We start from the raw sequence: 17580 nt of genomic DNA on the forward strand, positions 1-17580 counted from the left end.
ACATGAACAGGTAACTAAGTGAAACATAAGCAGTGAAGTGGAAATACATGAATGGGGTTATTGAATTGAATGGTTTTGTTATTTGAATACAACACCACTGTTAGAAAGCATCAAAGATTAAATTTTCTTCATTCGTTTCATTTGTTTAAAAGTCATTCTTTTCTCCGCACTGATATTGTCCAATTCAATTGAGTACACAACTGCCTTGCTAGAGACAGTTACGCCAAAAAAAAAGAAGGTATTTGAGCAGCCCTTTATAATTTCACTTGATTTTCCTTATTTCTCAGACTGATGTTTTCACTCTCTGAATCTAGCGACTTTCTAAGCTTGAAGCCAGGGTTATCCCAGACAGTCTGCAGCATCAACAATGGTCTCTCCTGGTGCAATTAGCTGGCCATGATGGCTGGCAAGGAGGTCTGCGGTGCTGCTTGTATGGCCGCTGTAAGAAGAAAACAAAATTTGAAATTTGTGAAGTGGTAATAATGATAATAAGTCAATTGATGCTGAACAAAAACAAAATTTACTATAGAGTGGGACTTAAAACAACAACCTCTGGATTAACGTGCCAGGGCTCTACTTGCTCAGCTATCTGGTCCTATGTTGTCAATTGGTCTCCCTATTTTGTCAATATCTTTGTTTGAGGTGCCAGTCAGAAGCCATATCACCGTTAACTGCCACACCCAATTGATCACTGGGATCACACCCAAATTATTACCTGGGAAGCGGATTATAAAGGCGATGCGACTTTTTATTTAATTTGTCTTTGTTCAACCCCAAATCATTTAAAAAGCATCAATTGGAAAGACGTTTTAAAAGTAGAGTATAATGATCCACACAAAAATGCCTCTAAGGCAATTTAAATTGAATTTTTATCTTATACGTCATGAACTAACACGGCATGCCATTTTGTGGAATCAAATTTTTGACTCCACGAAATGGCCAACCGTGTTAATTCGCAAAATAAATGGAAAACAACGCCATTTATCAGTGAGTTCTACTTTTAAAACATCTTTCCAACCATACCTGTATGTATTTCACAACAAACAGTTTCAAAAACTTTTAATAGACCAACTCATCCGATCCAAGGCAACGAGTTCCTTTAAAAATTTGTTCCCCAGATTTTCACAGTGTAAAAAAGTGCAATTCTAATATAATTCATTCAAATGACCTTGATTATTTTGTGCGTCCGTCAGGGCTGCCTGTTCAGGTGCAGAGGCCTGCTCTCCTTGAGGTTCTGTAACAAGAGACAACCAAATTAATGTCTTACAGGCTTGATTAAAACACAACTTTACAAAATGAAGCCCGGTTCATACTTCCTGAAAATTAGAAAGCGAATTTGAAGTCACAGCCCTGTTTTTGCTGCGAATGTTTCCGCAAGAGTTGAACACATTTCAACTGTAGCTAATTATTTGTTGCGAATTTGTGACGTCAAAATTCTTATCGCATTCGCATTCGCAGGAAGTATGGACCGAGCTTAAAGGGAAGGTACACGTTTGGTACCTGTCAAAGACCAGTCTTCTCACTTGGTGTATCCCAACATAAGCATAAAATAACAAACCTGTGAAAATTTGAGGTCAATTGGTCGTCGAAGTTGCGAGAAAATGATGAGAGAACCAACACCCTTGTTGGATGAATTTGTGTGCTTTCAGATAGGAATAAAAGACTTCTAGCTAGAAGTCTTTTATTATTCTAGTGAGAAATTACCTCTTTCTCAAAATCTATGCTTCTTCAGAGGGAGTCGTTTCTCACAATGTTTTATACTATCAGCAGCTCTCCATTGCTCGATACCAAGTCAGTTTTTAAGTTAATATTTGTTTTGAGTAATTATCAAACGTGTACCGTCCCTTTAAGAGGGTGCCCTATGGATACCAGTGAATATCAGAGATTAACACAGCCCTCAATGATTTTTGGTCTCGGACTTCCAAGTTTGGACAATAATACCATCAAACACACTGCCATGTACTCAAAATCAGTTACACAAATTAAAAAAAATGCTAAGTTCTCCTAGTCAAGTTTTCTTCTCACTTTCATCTTTATATTAAAAAAACAAAACTATATAAATTCTATAAAAGTGATTTCTCTGGATGGTGTAGAGATCAATTATAACAAACCAAAATAAACTTACTAGGACTGCACTAGGTGTAATCTTAAATCTAATCACTTCAAATCAAATCACTCCCAATGGAATCATTCCATATCAAATCACTCCAAATCAAGCCAAATCCAATCACTTCCAATGAAATCACTCCAAATGAAATCATTCCATGTCAAATTACTCCAAATCAAGCCAAATCCAATCACTTCCAATGAAATCACTTCCAATGAAACACTCCAAATTAAATCACTCCCAATGCAGTCACCCCACATCAAATAACTCGATAGAAAATCACTCCAAATATAATCACTCCAAATCAAATTGCTTTGAATCAAATTACAAAAATCTTCATTGATTGCCAAACTAAATACTAACCTTCTTTATCTTTATCTTCTTGCTCCTCTGCTGCCGACTTGTCCGCCCGGAAGAAGATACGAGCGCTGCTAAGACTGTAGTACAGCAAGTCAAACTCCTGCAACAGACAGTGTAAGGGTAAATGGAAGTGGTTGGCTGTAAATTGCCCTAGGAAAGTTACCATGGCTGGCTTTGGTGTAATTCTACCGTGCATTCCCATCTGGACTTGTACTCCGCGACATTGCATAGCATTTTTTAGGATGGTCACGGTAGGTTTACAGTGTGGAGGTGGTTCATATTGGACTTTTTAGCGACCCTGATAAGTTACTGTGGCTGCGGGGAAATCTTCCGCAACCTCTTTCGGCTTGTTAGTTTTACATCACGGTCGCGGTAAGTTGACAGGGAGGTCATTTTACCATGCATCCCCATTGGATTTAACTTTGTTATTCTAAAAAAGTTGCAGTACTTTTTTCTAAAAAAAAAGTCAAATGGGAACACGGCTTAAGACTTGGTTACCCTCTGATATGTGTCGAGTCTCTTGATGGTCAAGCTGACAGTCTGTTGGAGCTTCTCATCACCAGCCTGCTGTTTCTTCACAGCCTCCTAAGTACAAAATCAGACTATTCATTTACCATCTTTTCAAAGGTAGGTTCAATCAGCTGTATTTTTTGCCGCATGAGGGTGAGCTCAAGAGTTATGTTTATCACTTTTGGGGGTATACGCACAGTTTCAATAGGCGTTCTGTTACTTATGTTGCCCTGTAGTTTTAAGTTGCTTTAGAGGTGGGTTGTATCGGCTCCTTTAAATGTCTTATTGTCTGTTCCAGTCTCTAATAACTGTTTTGGGTATGAATGAATATACCCCAGAAGTGATTGAGAGCGCCCTCACGTGGTCAAAAATATGGCCCATTGTTTTCAAACTCAATGTTAAAGAAACCGTTGTTTAAATTTAGGGACCATTTAGATTAGTCAAATGTTTGTAATTGTATTGACCCACCCACTCCTAAAGTATTGCCTCAGATGAACCAGATATTTTAGATCAATAAATGTCAACATCAGTAGTTGTATCAGGCTTAAACAAACAACTTTGTAGGTTAATCAAGAATTAAATTTACAATCTTACTCTTAGACAGTTCAGAATTTTTTTTGGTGTGAATATATATTTATATATTATATACATCCTTGCTGGTTATACAGTAAGAGTTTTCCTCCCACATTTCAAACCAAACTTTGATATTCATTTCTTTTGACCAAACCACCCACAATTTTGAAAGAAAAAAACCCACAAAAATCACAGTTTTTAAACAATGACAATTCTAAATAGCCATTAGTATGAAAGCTTTCTGATTTAGTTAACACTTGAAGAAAAAGACTTTCTGTAAAACAGTTCCCTCTGAAACAAAGCTATAAAGTACAGTGTATACAGTGCTTATTACACAATTGGCAATGAGGTTACTAGTGTACGTCTATTCCCCGAGGGACTGTGAGTGACCAGAAGAGGGACCTATTTCCCTCAGCGGTAGGTCCTTTTCTGATCACTCACAGGCCCTCTGGGGAATAGACATACACTAGGTAACGAATTATGCCAGTCAATATGTGATTTATAACCCATCTTGGTCTTAAACGTGAAATAAGAACAGAATTCTGGAAAAGAAAGGAAGTTTTGAAGTTGCTGTTCACGGTTCACGTCAAGAGAGGGCGCTGTAACCAGGCACTATTTTCAAAGACTAGTGCCCGGCGGGCACTATTCCCGCAAAACACGCGCTAGCAATCACTAGACTATATTAGTTCACCCCATGCGACCATGTTTAAGCCAACCAGAATACAGAACAAGCAAGAGGTGTGTTATAATGTACAATAGTGTTGCAGTAAATTTACTACCTTCTCTTTCTGGTACTTGAAGCGAACAGAATGGAACCAGTGAAGAGAGTCAAATTCTTGATACTGGTCCAGCAGTTTCAAAATGTACGCCACTCCTGCAATACAAACAGACAATGAATGCAAATAAATATCCTCAGGCCGAAAAATCCACATTTCCGTCATGCCTTGCATAAAAATGAAAATACACACCAACGATAACTTAACTTAACTTAAATGCATTTATAAAGCGCTTTAACACTGTTTCAAAGTGCTGTACAGTCAAGAAAAACATTAAAATGCAGGATTAAAAAACATGAGAAAAATAGCAATATGTTTTTTTTTAAAATTTACAACAGTTAAAAAAGTAGCAAGAAATTAGTAAAAACATTGCAATACAAACAATCATATTACACAGAATAAAACACAAAATAATAAGCGTCATATAATGATGAACACAATATCATGAATCTGTACTGCATACTGCATTATCCATAAAAATAATATGCATTGCTTGGAGTGTATTTTAAAATTTAAGGACTGGGCACTATGCATTATGCACAGTGCGTGAGGGACACAGGGATTTAAGGCCAAAATCTTGATTTTTTTTTATTTACTCTTTTTGAATTCTGTCAGGATGATAATCACACAGCAAAATAAGTTTTTTTCTGAGGAGTTCAAAAGATGCCATGATTTGAATGATCTTAGAAATAGTCACAAAGTGTTAGATTTGAATGATCTTACAAATAGTCACAAAGTGTTAGATTTGAATGATCTTACAAATAGTCACAAAGTGTTAGATTTGAATGATCTTACAAATAGTCACAAAGTGTTAGATTTGAATGATCTTAGAAATAGTCACAAAGTGTTAGATTTGAATGATCTTACAAATAGTCACAAAGTGTTAGATTTGAAACCCTCTAAGGGTTCTAAATTGGTTCCCATAAAAACATGGGACATAAATAATGTACAATATAGAGTACTTAAATTTTCACAGGTTTGTTATTTTATGCATATGTTGAGATACACCAAGTGAGAAGACTGGTCGTTGACAGTTACCAATAGTGTCCAGTGTCTTTAACAACATTTGACAGTGTACAGTTGCAGAGTGAGAATCAGGAATTATGTACAAACCCATAGCGAATCCATCATCAGTGAAGGCTGCTCCAACCTTGTTCTTCTTGCTGAGTTTGTCCTTGCAGTTGATGGCATGTTCAACAAAGTTTAGCGTCTGTGGAGGGAAAGTGTCGTGATAAAAGATATTTCATTGTTAGTTTGAGTAAAGCTATCCACAAATTGGTATCCTTTTGTCTGAAAGGCAGTGGGCGCTAATGATAATTACTCAAAATAATTATTAGCACAAAACCTCACTTGGTAACAGGAAATTGGGCGAGGTCGATCGTTTAAAACATTGTGAGAAACGGCTCCCTATGAAGTGACATAGTTTTCAAGAAAGAAGTAATTTTCCACTAACTTGATTTCGAGACCATAGAATTAGATTTTGAGGTCTTGAAATCAAGCATGAAAGCACACAACTTTGTGTGTCAAGGGAGTTTTTTCTTTTATTATTACCTTGCAACTTCCGCATACCACAACCATATACAGATTACATAACACATGGGGCATGCACTTTGGGAGATTTTTTCAAGGAATTTGTTAAACCTAAGATAAACACCAAGTAAAAACATTCTGATGACCCTGTGTCAATTCAACCTACTGAGGCCAAACTTCCAAAATTTGAGAACCTTGCTTAAAGCCATTATAAACTTTCAGTACAGAAAAAAAAAAAAAAAAATTACAGATTTACAAATAACTTACAGGGTTTATAGAAGGTAATGGTGAAAGACTTCTCTTGAAATATTATTCCATGAAATGCTTTACTTTTTGAGAAAACATTAAAACAGTTATCAATTCTTGATATCGAGAATAACGAATTTATTTTAAACACATGTCATGACACGGCGAAATGTGCGGAAACAAGGGTGGGTTTTTCCCATTATTTTCTCCCGACTCTGATGAGAGATTGAGCCTAAATTTTCACAGGTTTGTGATACACGAAGTGCGGGCCTTTGGACAATACTGTTTACCGATGTTGTGCGATTGCTTTAAAAGAGTATAAAGGCCATGTTTCAAATATAGTTGAAAAAACTATCGTTGTGTTTAAACAAAAAAAGGGAAGGGGGGATAGGTCATGAGTGGAAAGGACTTAGAACCGTGAACTCTCATACCAGTGGTGGAAGGATCATGAAGAAGTGGCGTAAATGCATGTTTTTGGAGCTGCGGAATTCAGGAGCAAACACATCAACCAGCATCTGGGGGAGTAGAAATTTAAAACATTACAGAAAAATAACTTATAATGTCATACATGTATGAGGCCAAAGCTGAAGGCTAGCGAAAAGGGTAGAATTTGAAAGAACAAAAGAACATCTTTACAACACTGTCCTCTTATATGTATATGCAAATTAATGATGCAGAAACTGGAACCGGTTACCTAGAACCGGTTGCCTGGAACCAGTTGCCTAAAAACGGTTGCGTAGAACAGGTGGCCTGAACTGGTTTCCAAGAACTGTTTGTCTGGAACCAGTTGCCTGGTGGAACTTGTTTCCACAAACTGGTTGCCTGGAACCAGTTACCTGGAACCAGTTGCCTGGAACCAGTTGCCTGACACCGGTTGCCTTGAACCGGCTGCCTGAAACAGGTTTCATGGAACTGATTGCCTGGAATCGGTTGCCTGTAATTTGCCTCATGGTTAACATGGGATGACCCTTACTTTACATGTGGCTTATGAGACCCACAGAGACAAAATAATCTAACAGACAAACTGAGAACAACTTCATACCAATTTCCATCATATCTTGTTTCAGAGTTGTAACAAGTTTACTTTAAAGTTCAGCACACCCCAATTATTTCAAGCTCACATATCACTGGATTTCCAACTCATAGAATCGCAGTTAACACCATACCTTGAAATACTCAGTTCCTTCAGCAAAGTTCTTGGTCAGATTCCCAATAACACTGTCAAGATTGCTGAAAATAAATAAAGCCAATATTTAGTGTTACCAATGCTTTCTTAGTTCTACTTCTATGATTGAAGTTAATAGACCTATCCATTAGGCTCCGCCCACGGCGCACGTGTGAGCAAGAACACGTGCGCCTCTCTAATGCCATTCTGCCCAACTCTGCCGCGCGCACTAAGCAAACGCGCACGCATGTCGGACCTTAATTTGTCTGACTTCTGGTTGCGCAAATGGGTTGTGATTGGTCAATATGTAATGGGGCGGGGCTTAATGGATTAGTCTATTGCTGACAAACCACAGTGATGACCACAGTGTGACAGTGGTAAACTATAGACCGTATTGAATATGACGTCACACGGCTCAAATATCTGACCTACAAGATGGCGTCTGTGCATGTGCGTGTGTGTGCGTGCATGTGCCGTAGAAATCAAATCGGGAATGTTGCGTGCTGCGTGCTTCGATGATGTAGGCGTTTGGACGTGCATACGGTTTGCCCTACAAGATGGCGACTTTTCACAGCAAAAAGGGGTTTTTCAATACGGTCAATAGACCTTACGTATTGACATCATCATGCCACCATCGCAAGCCGTGTTGGCATTGGACTTTTTCTTCCGTTGCCCAGCAGAAACTTACCACGACTGGCTTCAGTGTAACTCTATCGTGCGTTCCCACCTGGACTTATATTCCGCTAAGTTTGCATAGCATTTTACAGCGTGGTTGTGGTAGGTTGACAGGGAGGTCAGTCTACCCTGCGTCCCCATTTTATTTAGTTTTGTCATCCAACAGAAAAGTCGCAGTACTCTAACTAAAAAGTCCAATGGGTATCCGGCTTTAGAGGATTTCAAGAACAGGTATGAATGTGTGCAGGAAAAATGTAACCTTTGGACATGAAGAAGAAGAAAAAAATCAAAAGGAGACTAAAAAAATGCAACCTAGAGTAGCCAGATAAACAATGCATTACTCACTTAGCAGCAACCTTAGCTTCTTCTGACAGATGCTCCTCTGATACTAGTTCCTCAAACTGGATAATATCCTCCAAGTCCGGTACAAACCTATCCACAGTTATTGAACAATTCAATCAAATAGGACAAATTACCAACATTTAAAGGATTTGGGTACTTTTTACAAAATGTCCATATATTTACATGTAACTTGCAAGGTTTGAAGATAATGATAGTAGAAAGCTTCCCTTGAAACATTACTTATTTACTGAGGTGCTGTAGTTTTTTGAGAAATGAGTAAAACAAGTCACAAAATAATTTTCGTCTCAGTGAGGCGAAAATTATTTTAGCAATGTAAAAACGTATCAACCAGTTTATATGATATTACACCATAACATATCGTAACTGTTTTTACATGCTACATGCAAAACTGAGACAAAAAAGTATTTTTGTGACATTGTTTTACTCATTTCTAAAAAGCTACAGCACCTCAGTAAGTTATATTTTAAAGGAAGCTTTCTACTATCATTATCTTCAAACTGCGTAAGTTTAATGTTAATCTGTGGACATTGTGTTTGTGTTAGAAAAAAAGTACATAGAACATTTCAACATATACATGATATACAGGGCCCACCAGGCTAGTAAACTGTGCGTCTTAATTGCACGCAGGAAGTTTTAGGTGACCTGATTTTAAACAAAAATGTATATTTCTGATGTAATGGTAGTGACCACAACAAGTTTAATGCTCAAATGAAAAGCAGTAAACAATAAACTAAACCATTAAAAAAAAGGAAGAATTATGAGCAAGATAAACAAGAAGGCTATAGAAAGGTTGCAGTAACACAATGTAATGACTATCTCTTAATGAGTTGGGGTGGTTCTGAAAAGAACCGTTGGTTACAACTAGACGATTCGATCAGTAGGCTCTGATCGTCTTCTGGAGAAAACGAGAAGGTTGCTCAAGGACACAAGTACCAGTATGACCAGGGATTGAGTCCACTGACAAAGCCACTCAGACGTGACAATTAAACTGCTGTTAATGAACAGAGTCAGTAAGGTTTCCTTACCTGATTGCATTGCTGCAGCATCGCAGTCCACCAGATCGGACCATCCTGATGTAACCCATGGCATTCCCTATCACAATAAACACACAATAAACAGAATGAGTTGTGCTTGATTGCTTTACACAAAAAATTTACGCCACACGTAAGCTCCTGTGTCATGCCTATGTTTAAACACTTTTTACTGTGGTTTATATCATCCGTTTGAAGACACTGGACACTATTGGTAATTGTCAAAGACCAGTCTTCTCACTTGATGTATCTCAACATATGCATAAAATAACAAACCTGTGAAAATTTGAGCTCAATTGGTCGTCAAAGTTGTGAGATAATAATGAAGAAAAAACACACTTGTCCAGTTGTCACACGAACTTGTGTGCTCATATTTTCAGATGCTTGATTTCGAGACCTCTAAAATTCTAAATCTGAGGTCTCAAAATCAAATTCGTGGAAAGTTACTTCTTGCTCGAAAACTACATCACTTCAGAGGGAGACGTTTCTCACAATGTTATATACTATCAACCTCTCCCTATTACTTGTTACCAAGAAAGGTTTTATGCTAACAATTATTTTGAGGAATTACCAATAGTGTCCACTGCCTTTAAACACCCCCACATGATGCCCTCTCGACCAATCAGCATAGATAAAGTGACTTAAAGTAATTATGAATGAACTTTCTAACCTATTTGGCAGATGAGGTTTCGGAACTGATCGAGGTAGCTATCACCGTCTGGTGTCAGACCAAGCTTACGGATCCCCTTGTTGAATTTATCCGCTCGCTCAAACGGGTACATCTGGTGGATCTCAACTTTGTTCTCCTTGAAGAAACGCAAATCCTTAAAAACAAAAGAACATTTTATGAAGCCATATATTTACTTTTTAACAATAGTAATTAGGTCAAATTCTTACATAGCACTTATCGTACACGAGGGCTTCTCAAAGCCAACCCTAATGAAGCTCTATATTTTGTTTATAGTAATATTAATTACGCAGCTCTTACATATAGTGCTTTATCACACCTGAAGGCATTTCAAAGCTTTTTTTTAATTCTTTATTTATCCTGAACTGTGCAAGTGCAGGTCTTAGAGAGATAAATTGAAAGAAAAGCAACCTTCGTCACACGAAGTTATGTGCTTTAGATGCTTGATTTCGAGACATCAAAATCTAATTCTGAGATCTCGAAATCAACCAAGTTGAAAGTTACTTCTTTCTTGAAAACTACGCTACTTCAGAGGGAGCCGGTAATATTTGTATAAAAGTACAAGTTCTCATGGGAACAATAAATGCCTCTTGTTAACGGCTAGGGTAATTGTTATGGCGAATATTTGTATGCACGAATAAAATGAACACAATAGCTTTTCAAGGCTTTTGTCTGGCTCAATGCTCATACTGATTAAATGCGAAGGCGTTTCATCATCATTAGCTTCGACAAGTCAACTGTGAAGTGAGAATTAATAACGTTCTATAACAACTAGATATATTAACAAATGCGTAGGCCTACTAATGCCTATCGAGTTTTCTTTTGATGTTCCTTTTTTTTTACAAACACAAGCTAGCGAGGTTTCCTCGTACCGCACACAAGCTAGCGAGGTTTCCTCGTACCGCAGTAGCTCTATGTACCGCATACAGTGTATCGCTATATGCGGCTGGGCGGTACAGTGGCTAAATGGTTAAGAAGGAAAAACTGGTACTTGTGTAAAATTTGAGAGAGAAAAAGAAGGACAAAAACAATTCCCACCTCCATCATCTACATATCATTGTGCAAACATGAGCTGAAGAACACTAGCAGGATATATATTTTTCATCAAGCAGACTTAATGGAAATGAAACGAAGCTTTTAGCTTTTATGTAAATTATCAACAGCTTGACCATAAAACCTTTTACATCCAGTCATAAATAGTAATTATTTCTAAGTATCTTCCTCAAGGCCATGATAAACCAAGCGAGGAGAAATGAACCATTATTCTTCGAACTGGTACAAAGGGCACGAGCCCTCTAAAATAAGCCACGGTAGTCTCAAGTTACATTTTTAACAGGGGGGGGGATTACTTTCTTTTTTTAGTATATCATAAAATTAAACCCCTGGTTGGTGTGTCACGTATGGTATTTGAGCTAACCAGTCATTTAATAAAGGAATCGTACCAGGTCATTGGAAAAGAGCAATAGTAAATCCCTGTCCCTAAGATCAGACCAGCATTTTTGCATTTCAACTCAGACCAATATCGCTGACGAATCACACACAAATCCATCAAAATACTCATGGCAATAATACAAACAATAACATAATACACGTACAATAACCAAAAAAAGAAGAAACTAAGAAGAACTAAGCTAAGAAGAAATCCAGAATATGTGGTAGAGAAATACAATACAAATGCAATAAATGGCGATCAATACTGGCACGACCTTCAAAATGTTAGGAACTATGACAACCCCAAATTATCTGTGAGGTATTGAGGGACTTTTGTTACTTTAGAATTTTTGTAGCTTTGTCTGTTTGTTTTCTTTTAATACCGTGTCTATTTTCTAAGGCTGTCATTGCAGTTTCATCTTCTCCATTAAGGTTGTCATCTTTGTTATTTCCTCCAGAATATCGGTCAATTACAATTGCTTTTATAGTACATCTTCCTTAAGTGGTTAATTTAAACTTGGTGCTGGATATAGCGTTACTATATTAGCTTTAAGCAGTAAACCATGCGGGAAACTGACTAGGTTTTTGGGGTCTAAAAAGAAACCAATTGATTTTGAACTTTAATGTGCCAGTACTCTACCAACAGAGCTGTGTAAACCTAATGTGGGCGGTCTCCCTCTCTCTTTTTTAATATCATAACCTTTGGTGTGATCCTTGGCTATTACTGTAATTGTCTCTCTGCATAATATGCGCATACTGTTTATTTGTTAGTTATTGTATGCCTATGTGGTTTAAGGGTTTTCTGTAATTTTTGTAATTTTTAGTATTTTTTAGACTCTATTATTATAATATTAATTACGCAGCTCTTACATATAGTGCTTTATCACACCCGAAGGCATTTCAAAGCTTTTTTTTATTCTTTATTTTTCCTGAACTGTGCAAGTGCAGGTCTTAGAGAGATAAATTGAAAGAAAAGCAACCTTCGTCACACGAAGTTATGTGCTTTAGATGCTTGATTTCGAGACATCAAAATCTAATTCTGAGATCTTGAAATCAACCAAGTTGCAAGTTACTTCTTTCTTGAAAACTACGCTACTTCAGAGGGAGCCGTTTCTCACAATGTTTTATACTATCAACAGCTCCCCCATTACTTGTTACAAAGTAAGGTTTTATGCAAAAAATTATTTTGAGTAATTACCAATAGTGTCCACTGCCTTTAACCCTTTAGTCCCTGCACCGCCAGAGTTTGCTGAAATCCAATTTCTCAAGATTCTTGCAGTAAATTACTGGAATCGTAGTTCAAATTATAAAAGATAGCCATGGCTTAATGTGTATGCACAATTTTTTACCCTTTCGGTAAAATTTGTATATAAGTACAAGTTCTCATGGGAACAATAAATGCCTCTGGTTAAACGGCTACGGTAATTGTTATGGCGAATATTTGTGTGCACGGATAAAATGAACACAATAGCTTTTCAAGGCTTTTGTCTGGCTCAATGCTGATTAAATGCGAAGGCGTTAATTTTCGACAATATCATCATAAATGATGAACAGTTTTCTGTTTACTAATGAGCGTTTTATTTTTCGTAAGAGCTAAATTATTTCATCATCATTAGCTTCGACAAGTCAACTGTGAAGGGAGAATTAATAACAATCTATAACAACTAGATATATTAACAAATGCGTAGGCCTACTAATGCCTATCGAGTTTTCTTTTGATGTTCCTTTTTTTCTACAAAAACAAGCTAGCGAGGTTTCCTCGTACCGCACACAAGCTAGCGAGGTTTCCTCGTACCGCAGTAGCTCTATGTACCGCATACAGTGTATCGCTATATGCGGCTGGGCGGTACAGTGGCTAAATGGTTAAGAAGGAAAAACTGGTACTTGTGTAAAATTTGAGAGAGGAAAAAGAAGGACAAAAACAATTCCCACCTCCATCATCTACATATCATTGTGCAAACATGAGCTGAAGAGCACTAGCAGGATATATATTTTTCATCAAGCAGACTTAATGGAAATGAAACGAAGCTTTTAGCTATCATGAAAATTATCAACAGCTTGACCATAAAACCTTTTACATCCAGTCATAAATAGTAATTATTTCTAAGTATCTTCCTCAAGGCCATGATAAACCAAGCGAGGAGAAATGAACCATTATTCTTCGAACTGGTACAAAGGGCACGAGCCCTCTAAAATAAGCCACGGTAGTCTCAAGTTACATTTTTAACAAGGGGGGGGATTAATTTCTTTTTTTAGTATATCATAAAATTAAACCCCTGGTTGGTGTGTCACGTATGGTATTTGAGCTAACCAGTCATTTAATAAAGGAATCGTACCAGGTCATTGGAAAAGAGCAATAGTAAATCCCTGTCCCTAAGATCAGACCAGCATTTTTGCATTTAAACTCAGACCAATATCGCTGACGAATCACACACAAATCCATCAAAATACTCATGGCAATAATACAAACAATAACATAATACACGTACAATAACCAAAAAAAGAAGAAACTAAGAAGAACTAAGCTAAGAAGAAATCCAGAATATGTGGTAGAGAAATACAATACAAATGCAATAAATGGCGATCAATACTGGCACGACCTTCAAAATGTTAGGAACTACGACAACCGCTCAGATTTTCCCCCAATTATCTGTGAGGTATTGAGGGACTTTTGTTACTTTAGAATATTTGTAGCTTTGTCTGTTTGTTTTCTTTTAATACCGTGTCTATTTTCTAAGGCTGTCATTGCAGTTTCATCTTCTCCATTAAGGTTGTCATCTTTGTTATTTCCTCCAGAATATTGGTCAATTACAGTTGCTTTTTTAGTACATCTTCCTTAAGTGGTTAATTTAAACTTGGTGCTGGATATAACGTTACTATATTAGCTTTAAGCAGTAAACCACGCGGGAAACTTACTAGGTTTTTGGGGTCTAAAAAGAAACCAATTGATTTTGAACTTTAATGTGCCAGTACTCTACCAACAGAGCTGTGTAAACCTAATGTGGGCGGTCTCCCTCTCTTTTTTTTAGCATCATAAACTTTGGTGTGATCCTTGGCTATTACTGTAATTGTCTCTCTGCATAATATGCGCATACTGTTTATTTGTTAGTTATTGTATGCCTATGTGGTTTAAGGGTTTTCTGTAATTTTTTGTAATTTTTAGTATTTTTTAGACTCGCAAGTCGAAGTGAATTTCACTGTATATGTATTTATATGTGATTTTTGGGGTTGAACAAAGAATTGACTAGAGTGTGATTCGAACCAAGGACCTCCGGATTAACGTGCCGGCGCTCTACCAACTGAGCTATGTATTTATATGTGTGACAATAAAAAAAACATTTGAATATATGGCAGTTGGTTGAATGGCTTCTGAATGGCACCCCAAACAAAGATATATTGAACAAATAGGAAGACTGCCTGTCCTACTTCCCCAAACACTTAATTTAAGTAAGAGTTACAACTCTTCATTTCATTTCATTTATTAATTTCACAGGCAAAAATTCAAGCACAGACAATAAGAACAGTAAGAAAACAAAAACAAGAACATACAATACAATTACAAAAAAAGCAGCACCCCTGAAGGATTTAAAAAAAGTAAACTAAATTACTATCGAGTTAATCTCCTGATGCCACAATTTACGAAGAGACAAAAAGGGACATTACAGATGGACATTATTAAAACATGGCATACAGTATAAAAATATAGAACTAGACAAGCAGTTAAAACTATAAAAGCACTAATGGGCATTAAAAATACAAAATCGTTAAAAGAGAGATTCTAGTTAATTATGCAAAAGGCACTATAAATTTGAGAAATAAAAAACAGCAGCAAGGTATTCGAATGGGCAAGGCAACTAGAAAGTTAAACTGTTTTGGTCAAGGGGACCTCCTCGCCAGGGACTAATAAATGATTCCTGAGGGAATTTGTGAAGGAGGATAAACTATGGATAATTGTATCTTTAATGCAGGCCGGTAGTTCGTCCCATAATCTAGGGAATCTTGATGGACAAATTTAACAGATTCGATATGTCTACAATTAATGGGAATTAGAGTGTCCGTGTCAATGTCAAATTTGTTATATAAACATTCAATAACAAACGTAATTGAAAGGAAATGAACCCTGTTGATTAAAAGAGGCAGACCCAGCTTGACACACCTGTCAGAATATTCAATTTCATTTACAGAATCAATTAAAACCCTTCTCGGCAGACCCAAACAAAAACGGGTGAATCGCCTCTGTACCTTCTCTAGCGTTTTTTGCTGAGTCGAAAGAACAGGGCACCAGACTAAAGCTGCGTATTCAAGTATGGGTCTGCTAATTGAGCGATAAAGTAAAGTCAGAATGTAAGGGTTTCTAGTTTTAACTACTCTACCAATAAATCTGTTGAGTCTAGTGGCTTTGGAACTCTTAATTAAATTTGTTCGCATTCACAGGAATTAGTATGAACCAAGCATAGTGCTGACAAGTTCTCATAGAACAAATCTACACAGCAAAGAAAATAGACACAAGGGCCCAATTTCATAGAGCTGCTGAAAATTGGTTGGTAATCCTGTTTTTATCAAGGAAGAAATTTCATGCTAAGCAAATTTTCATGCTTAGCAGCTCTATGAAATTGGCCCCTGGTGTTACCACAAACTGATACACATTGATACCTCACCATGCAATCCCTCAAAACCCTCACACATACCTTGATGAGCCTAGACTTGATGTGTTCATCGTACATAAACTGGGAGAAGATGAAGAACTTCTTGCGTAGGAACTGATACGTGAAGTTGACTGTGGTATTCATGATGCCTGTGCCGTGGGTACGGATAGAGTTAGCAACATGTCGGATGTTGATGGTGTTAAGATGCTTGTTGTTGCTGGAACGTTCCACAAAGATCTGTCAGTAGTGTTACAAGACCAAGGGAGTGAGTCATAAGAGTGCATCCAGGTGTTGAAAAGGCTTAAAGGAACACGTGGCCCCCTGGATCGGTCGAGTTGGTCTTTGAAAAGCGTTTGTTATGATATGCATATGGGCAGAAAGATGCTGTAAAAGTAGAATACAATGATCCACACAAACATGCCTCGAAATTGCACGGTTTGCCTTTTACCTCGTCGACTAACACGGTTAGCCATTTATGGGAGTCAAATGGCCGACCATGTTAGTTTGCACAGTAAAAGGAAAACCACGCAATTTCGAGGCAAATTTGTGTGGATCATTGTGTTCTACTTTTAAATTATCTTTCCAACCATATGCATTTTATAACAAACGGTTACAAACGCTTTTTTTATAGACCAACTCGTCCGATCCAAGGCAACGTGTTCCTTTAAGATAGCGGACATTCATAATAATACGCAGCAGATGATAATGAGCCATTATTGCGTGCTGCCATAATTGGGTGAGCACTATTGCAAACAAACAGCAGAATGCAAGACTTACATTGATTTATTAAAACATGGCTAAAGGAAAAGAAACATAATCAATAAAAATAATAATTTATTTTTGCTATAGCGTCTTACATGTACATAAAAACACAAATCTTAAAATGCTGTACATACATAAATACATACATATAGGGCATTTATATAGCGCCACTACATCAAGAACGCAGCGCATTAGATAGGATATAGAGAATGTTTGATACACTTTTTAAATGTTCGAAGAGAGTCGGATTTCCTGATTGAGGGGGAGAGTGCATTCCAGGTGTGTGGAGCAAAATGTGAGAATGTGCGACTTGAGGCCGACTTAAGAAGCTTGATTGAGTTAGGTTCCATGAGGCGAGTAGTGTCGGATGCTGAGCGTAGACTTGAGCGCCCAGGCCGATGGAGAGACAGGCAAGAGGATAAATAGCCAGGTGCTGTGTTGTTGAGGCATTTATACACATAAACCAAGATCTTGAAGGTTATCCTCTCCCTAATCGGCAGCCAGTGAAGATCTTGTAAGTATGGTGTGAAGTGGTCATGCTTTGGGGCACGACAGACAGTATTTTTACATATTATAAACATTAAGCTAAAAAGAGATAAGCAAATTACAGCAAACATACATTGTACAATAAGAAAGACAAAAACAAACATTGAGATACACCAATACAAGACAATCAACAATATCATACCACAGAAAAGGCAATAAAAAATGCAAACA

At 37.3% G+C, this 17580-nt stretch overlaps 1 protein-coding gene across 1 annotated transcript in view; it reads right to left on the bottom strand.

The window, feature by feature from the left end:
• LOC117306171 (WASH complex subunit 4-like) overlaps positions 1–17580 on the bottom strand; it is a 75111-nt gene continuing 57531 nt past the window's right edge. Inside the window, exons 26-37 of the mRNA XM_033790887.1 lie at positions 16144–16338; positions 10007–10160; positions 9331–9397; positions 8288–8374; positions 7269–7332; positions 6534–6617; positions 5440–5536; positions 4330–4424; positions 2966–3052; positions 2471–2567; positions 1169–1234; positions 1–439 (exon numbers count right to left, since the gene is read on the bottom strand). Coding sequence (XP_033646778.1) covers positions 387–439; positions 1169–1234; positions 2471–2567; positions 2966–3052; positions 4330–4424; positions 5440–5536; positions 6534–6617; positions 7269–7332; positions 8288–8374; positions 9331–9397; positions 10007–10160; positions 16144–16338 — 1146 coding nt within the window. The 3' untranslated portion in view covers positions 1–386. The remainder of the gene's footprint in view (positions 440–1168; positions 1235–2470; positions 2568–2965; positions 3053–4329; positions 4425–5439; positions 5537–6533; positions 6618–7268; positions 7333–8287; positions 8375–9330; positions 9398–10006; positions 10161–16143; positions 16339–17580) is intronic.

This window comes from Asterias rubens, chromosome 2 (assembly GCF_902459465.1).
Source record: "Asterias rubens chromosome 2, eAstRub1.3, whole genome shotgun sequence".
Taxonomy (NCBI): domain Eukaryota; kingdom Metazoa; phylum Echinodermata; class Asteroidea; order Forcipulatida; family Asteriidae; genus Asterias; species Asterias rubens.